The 7,360-nt window shown below is 46.9% G+C and overlaps 1 protein-coding gene across 1 annotated transcript; it reads right to left on the bottom strand.

Annotated features, from left to right (window-relative positions):
- Positions 1-4,350: 4,350 nt before the first annotated feature.
- LOC114267429 (Subtilase family protein) lies at positions 4,351-7,123 on the bottom strand. The gene has a single exon (XM_028208461.2). The coding sequence runs from the start codon at positions 6,981-6,983 to the stop codon at positions 4,644-4,646; it is 2,340 nt and encodes a 779-aa protein (XP_028064262.2). The 5' UTR covers positions 6,984-7,123; the 3' UTR covers positions 4,351-4,643.
- Between the last annotated feature and the right edge of the window lie 237 nt (positions 7,124-7,360).

Raw genomic sequence — 7,360 nt, 5'->3', positions numbered from 1 at the left:
GCCTCGTTGAAGCCGGCATTGTTGGCAGCCCGGCAAGCTTTCCTCTTGGCCTTCTTCTGGATGTCCACCTCGGCCTGGAGCTCCCTTTGTTTTTTCTCGGCTGCATTCAGTTGACCCAGTAGCCTGTTATTATCAGCGTTGGCCATCTCAAGGGAAGCCTTAGCCCGGCCGAGCTCGGCTTGGAGGCTCTCGACCTGGCTGGCTGTGTCGTTAGCCTTTTGCCGAAGCCTGTGGATGCGCTCCAAGACAAGATGTTGTTTTTGAATGGCCTGCACAAAAGCAAAGTAGATTAGAAAGGAGACCGAGCAGAAAAAAGTACCGGGCAAACACTTCGTGAAATTTTCAGAAGAACGCCGACTTACCCTGGCCATGGACTTGACTGAGGATTTCACCAGCCGGGTGTCAGGGACGTGGTCGCTGCCGACCACGTCGCCCGGTAGGAGAAATGCTTTGGAGAGATCGAAGGCAAGCAAATGTTCTTTGTCAGCCTTGATCGAAGCCGTCGCCGGGATGTCCTGTCCCCGGTGCTTCAGCTGAGGACGCCAAGCGGGCACGGGAGCAGGAGTTTCAGCTGGATGTTCGGTTGTCAGCTCGGCGACGAGCTCGGCGGAGGGATCTGCCCTTGGTCTTTTTCCAGCCCGGCGCGCTTCTCTGGCAGATTGCCCGGCAGCTGGAGCTGGAGAAGCAAGGGCTACCACGGCTGCACTCGATTGACCGGCAGCCGGGGAGCGGGTGGCGACGCTCGGTATCTCGGCTGAGGTAGCGGTTAGAAGGTTTTTGATTCTGCTGCGCTTTGCCATCTCTTGTTCCTCGGTCAGGCGAATAAGTGGTACGTCTGGAAGGGTAGGATCTGGGGGCGGCGAAGGAGCCCTGAGGAAGTCAGTTACTCTACTCCGGCGCGGAGCTGAATATCTGTAAGTCGGGGTGTAGCCAAGTAAGTCGTTGCAATCTCGGTGGGGATACCGTAGCACGGTCCGAATTGCCTCAACGTTTGGAAATTGGTAGTTGGCTTGTAAGGCTTGGATTGCTGCAAAGGAAACAGGAAAACCGGTTAGTTGCAAAATAAAGAGTTAGACTAACCGAGCAAGTTGAGCGGCTTACATGAAGAACCGAAGCTTTTGTTTATAAACCAGCCCGGTACCTCGGCTGTTTCGTAGTTGCCGGACACCCAGAAAAAATCGTCGTCGTGCATGTCTTTATCCGGGGTGCCGGTTATGATTTTTTCCTTGCCCGGTCTTATTTTCAAATAGTAAGCTAGGCCATCACCGGTATGGCCCATCGTATATTGCCTCAGTATCTCGGCTAGACCTAAGTTGATGCCTAGCCGATTGTTCAATTCGTGAACGCCGTTGATTATTCTATAAGTGTTGGTGGACACCTGTGTCGGTGCCAGCCCGGTGCGGCGGAGGAACTCGGTTATAAGAGGGTTGAGCGGGAAACGAAGACCCCCTTCAACGATGGATAGCACGGTGAATGGGCACTCCTCCCTACCCCAAGGTGTGGTCTCCTCTTCTGCGAGCTGCAGGTGGACATCGGCCGGGACGCCGTACTCCTCCCTGAACGTAGCCAGCGCAGCCGGAGTATCCACTAGGAAGCGGAATTTCCCCATTTTTGGCCGGCTTAGTGTATCCCGGCTGAGGGGTTTGGCTCTGGGTATTGGATGTTGCCCGGTCCTGAGAGCCTCAGGAATGACAGTGGTCCCCTTGGACTCTGCAGGAAAAGGATGGCAAGTGTTAAGTGTTAGCGCGGTCGCGCGAAAGGTGCTGGATTTTAGCTGTCATTAAGGGTGCCAAACCACCTCGGTTGTCTATTCTATCTAAGGAGCCCGGTCGCCCAAGTGGACCAGATGTTAGCCCGGTTGAACGGCCAAGTCCTTTTGTTATCTCGGTTTTCGCTAGGGGTTGAAACAAACATGTTGCTTGCCCGGTTTGGTTGGTTTTTTGGATCAAAAGAAGGCCCAGAGCCCGGTGCACCCCAGTTCTTTAGCGTTCTTCAGGAAGACGAAGAACACCAAGAACAGTGGGGGGTTTGGGACAGATTCTATGGCCTTTGCCCTAAATACTACGTTTTTGTACCCTAATGTGTGTAAAATAAAAGAAAATGGCAACAGAATAAAGGTGGGATGACTTACCAGAAAAGGGCAGGGCCTAATCCCACAATCACGAAGAATGGCAGTCGAGCTTGAGCTTCAGAATCGTCACAAATGGAGGCAGCAGTAGGAAGAAATGGAATGGTGGGGGGGGAGTATACATAGGCGAAAGAGACCGCCCAAATTCAAAATCTGACAAGAACGGCGGGTTGGCTTCTCGATGACCAATGGGAGCTCGCCACGTGTCCCCATTTATGGCTACGTCAGGATTGAAGCGACGGGTTGAAGAGACGAAGAGCCAGCCGAGCTACTTTCGACGAAAAGGCTGAAAGCCGAGGAACATGACCGGGGAAGGATTGCAAATTAGCTCGGTGAAGCTTCGGCATCTTGGGAACCGGGGAAACGTCATCTCGGTCGAAGTGAGTAATCCCAGTCACGCTTTCGCGGACGGAATTAAGGGGCAATTAAGAGGGTAATTTATGATCTGGAGTTGGGCCGAGGTGACGGCCGAGCAGGTTGGGGGCCCAACGGTGTATGGGGCCGAGCTGATCAACTATCCGCCCGGAAATGGGCTGCCAGAACTTGGGCCGGGCAGAGTTGGACTGAGTGTGCGTGCCACCCCGGACCGTACAGAAACCGCTCGGCCAGGAAGTGACCGGTCAGACCAGGATGCTCGGTCCGAAGATGGTCAAAACCAGACAGACCGAGAGACCGGCGCCCGGAAAGGCGCGGTCAGCCGAGGTAGTTGATTGACCGGCAAGAAGGCCAACCAAAGGAGGTGCCCGGGCTAGGCTTTGCCGAGATGCCGCCTAGCCCGGTCCTTCATGTGTTTGCCCGGCTAGGCGCATGGGTTTGAAGCGTGACATGACCGAGGTAAAGCAGCTCGGCTGCCGAGCTCCAGCTGTGAAGTCAGGCAGTTGAGGTTAGGTGGTGAATGGCATGGTTTATGCTGACAGATGGGATAGCAGAGCCACGTGTCAGGAGATGACTGGGAGTGGATATAGGGCTCAGAAGGTATAAAAGCATGTCTGCGCCCCCCATACGCAAAACGAACACATCTGTAAGGATTTCTTACACTCAAACACTCTCTCCCTTCTCTCTATGCTAACTTGACCGTCGGAGGGTTTTTCTGGCCACACACCGCCGGATAGCTCACCATTACTTGCTCGCAGGTGATCGGACATCGACGGAGCTCGGAAGAAAGGAATACGGGCTTGTCGGAATATTTGCTCCCCGTACAGTGAATATGGACAAAAAAATATTCTCAATTGTATGATCATCTTTTAGTACTTAACTATGTTGACAAGAAATATATAGTTCAATATTTTATCGTAACATTATTAATTTTTTTTTGTGTTAGTAGAAATTAGTATTTAATTTCAAATTTTATTGATTAGAGATTAAACGCACTTTGACTCTCCTAAAATCATAATCCTAAATCCGTCCCTACTTCAAATCCAAAGTTTTTCATTATATCTCACAAAACTGTCGAACTATACTTCTTGTCTAAATGGATTGTCAATCTCGCGCAACTCTTTCTCAAAAAAAAAAAGTAAATAAATAAATAAATCTCGCGCAACTGTTCTCGAGCTAAACTTAAATTATTTGAAAATGTATGTTATAATCACTCCTAAACACACATACATAATTTTTTTTTCAGCTTACTTAGGATCCGTTTGAAAAGAGCTATTTTAGATTTTTTTGATTATTTTAACTACAAAAGACAAAATATATTATTTTAACTATAAAAAATAAAATATCACATCCAATCCATAATCATTACACTCTTCTCTCATAAAAAAAATCAAAAATCCCTTTCCAAACCAAGTTTTTTTAACCTAAACTAAAATAGTCAAAAAAAATTAAAAAAATCAAAAAATCAACACACTCCCCAAACAAAGGCTTAGATTATTTTTTCTCAAACTATAAACAAAGATTATACTAAACACTGTAATATAAACTTTAAAAATAAATAAATAAAATCTATGGTGAACTCCAAAAGTGCAGCAAATTGGGCTGTCTTCTATCACGATGTCTTTGTTGTTAAGCTGTTGGTTCATACATGTCATGCCATTAAAATAACATGAGATATATGTAATAAGAAAAAACATTATTAGATTCGCAGTTCTCAGTTCTCACATGCACCTACCTACCCACACCATGGAAATTAAACAAATCATATTAACAACTTCAACATGGAACAACAAAACACACTTCACTCATTAATTTTCATTTTTTTTTTTAATATAAGAAATTCGAACTTGGCAAAACATACACATATATATTATTCAAGATTCCTTACTATATCTTCTCAACATGCACACAAACCTTTCTACAGACATTCTTGATTCCTCTTCAACAAAGATTTTCTCTCACTTGAGCTTACAACAACAAGCCATCACCACCCATGCTTTCTAAAATAGAAAACACCTTAATTAACAAGCTCTTTACCAACTATATATATAACTATAAAAAAAAAAATTAAAAAAATAATAATAATTCTAATTAAAAACTCTTAAAACCCAGAAAAGAAAAAGGAAAACTAGATTGAGAATTACAGAGGTTGTTGCATTGTCACAACTAAAGGACTAGTGACAACATGTTTTCCATCAGACCAAACAATAGAACCACTCTTCGTGCTTGAGCTTCCTGGAGATAGCTTAACTGCTACTACTTCCACTCTCACTAGAAAGCTCAGCTTCTGTCCCGCCCTCCTGAACACCAGATTCTCCGGCTGCACCGTAACCAATGTACCAGTCGGCGGCTTTATGACAACTTTATAGGCCGAATTTGGATCCCCCACATTCGTCACGGTTCGAATAAAATGTGTAGACATTTTATGCTTCCCATATTGCTGAAACACAGCAGTTAAAGATGGATAATTCAAGTTCCCCACATGTCCTGCTTTTCGAGCTTTGCTACAATCGGAGTACTTTCTCGTAATCACCTGAATGTTCTTGGTTGTGTAATTCGAATTACAGAGAAAATCGACGTAATCGTACGATGTTAAATCGTAGATTAGTCCCGGGTCCATTGCTTTTTGTGGGTGCACATGTCCTGCTCCAAAATCCATCACTGTCGATGAATTTCCAGTAGATTCATCGAGCATTGTTCTTCGTTGATTATCCAAAGTATATGCAGTTGTCATTAAAGCGGATCTAATAGCCGCGGGGCTCCACTGGGGATGAGAAGCTTTTAGCAATGCCGCGAGGCCCGAAACATGAGGACAAGCCATGGAAGTACCGGAGAGAATATTGAACTCTGTTTGCCTCTTATCGGATGGAATTCCTGACGGCCCGACTCCATCGGGCCAGGCCGCTAGAATGTTCAAGCCCGGTGCAATTAAATCGGGCTTGAGAATCTCCGGGGACTCCGGGTTAGGTCCCCGGGCGGAGAACGAGGCTACAACAGGGGCTGGCTGGACATGGAGTCGAGTCCCTTTGAAAACTATCGTGGCAGTTGGTGGTGATCGGGATTTCATCGCCGCTGTGATGTACCTCCTTATTTCGTCGCCGGCGGAGGATCCGACGGCAGTGGCGGGTAGTACATGGCAGTCGGCGACTAATCCTTCGCCGTCAAAAACCCCGTTGGCTAAAATCATTCCGATTCCACCGGCATTTTTAACTACTTCCCCTTTGGCTGCTCTTGAATTGATCCCTCGATCGCACAACACAATTTTCTTACTGACTCGTTTGGGATCTAAAGATCCTTCTAGGCAGAGAGACGATGAATAACCATCGCCGCCTTCAGTTCCCGCGTAGATCAGCGGGTAGAGGCGGCCCGAGGCTAATCCCGGGCCGCCATAAATACTGACTCCTGGGATTATTTTCCCGTTTCCAAGCTTAACATCAGCGGGGAAGTCCCGGTCAATTGTCCCGGCCCCGACGGTGGTGACCCAAGGAGCGATGTTGGTGACGGTGAGGCCGCCAGGACCGCCGTTGCCGGCGGAAGCCGAGACGAATACGCCAGCGTCCGAAGCTCCAAACGCGCCGATTGCAATGGCGTCGAGGTAGTAAGGAACTACGACTCCCCCGACGCTGAGCGAAACTACATGGACTCCGTCGGCTACGGCGGCGTCGAAGGCGGCGAGTATGTCGGAGTCATAACAGCCGGAGTTCCAACAAACTTTATACGCAGCGAGCCGAGCCTTCGGAGCCATCCCAGCCGCGACGCCGCGAGCGTAGCCCAGAGTAGACGCCGGAAAAACATATCTCCCGGCGGCGATACTTGCCGTGTGGGTCCCATGTCCGTCGGAGTCTCTCGGAGATCGAAACTCCATCGTTTCATTCATCTTCCCATTTGTAGCCTCATACCCATTACAAAAAAACCTTGCTCCGATCAACTTTTTATTACACAGACTCGCCGGAAAGCCTTTTCCGGCGATACACTGACCCTTCCACTTCGCCGGAGCTGGACCCAGATCTCGATCGTTGAAGCTCTGTCTCTCGGGCCAAATCCCAGTATCGATGACCCCGATTACTAGATCCGACCCGAAATCCGACTCTTTCAACAACCCGGCATTGTCGGTGGTTTTTAAGCCCAGAAACTCTGGCGATCTTGTGGTTTGGAGGTGCCGGACTTGTTCTGGGATGAGAGACACTATGCCGGAGAGAGTTTCGAGCTTTTGGGCTTCTGAAGATGAGAGCTTTGCAGAGAAGCCGTGGAATACGGTGTCGTAAGTGTGAAGTATGCGACTGGGTTCGCCGGAATTTGAGGTGGTGGTGGAGAGGGATTGGAGAGAGGACTCGTACCAGTGCTTGTGGGTTGGGAAAATGGATGGTTTTGCATCGTGTTGGACTCGAACTATGAAGGTTTTTAGTGGGTCAGCGAAGGTTGAGTATGGAAGTAGTAGTGTGAACAAAGAGAGGATGAGAGTGAAGAGAGAGGTCGCCATTGGAATGGCTGCTTCGAGCTTTGCTCTGCCCTGCTCCGCAAGTGTGATTATGTATATATGCAGCCTTTTACAAATAGGAGAGACAACAGAGTGAGTGGTGGGAGTGTGTGGTAAAGCGCTTTTTTTTTTTTTTTAATGCATAAATTAAAATAACTTTCCTATATATATATATATATATATATTTTAAATATATTAAACTCTATAAATTTTACACAATTATATTTCCATATTCTTTTTCAAAAAATTGAGTTCACTTTTTATAAATTATTATTATTTTTAATTTTTTTGTATCTTTTTATTTTTAGTGATTTGTTTTAATAATCAAACCAAATCAAGTTTTAAATTTCATTAAATTTTTAGTAATTTTTTTAATATTT

The sequence above is a fragment of the Camellia sinensis genome, chromosome 15 (assembly GCF_055761805.1).
Source record: "Camellia sinensis isolate YWXY chromosome 15, ASM5576180v1, whole genome shotgun sequence".
Lineage (NCBI taxonomy): Eukaryota > Viridiplantae > Streptophyta > Magnoliopsida > Ericales > Theaceae > Camellia > Camellia sinensis.
This window is presented reverse-complemented; position numbering and strand designations above follow the sequence as displayed.

Coding starts and splice junctions, on each gene's coding strand:
- LOC114267429 (XM_028208461.2), bottom strand. CDS start 6,983: ATGGCGACCTCTCTCTTCACTCTCATCCTCTCTTTGTTCACACTACTA.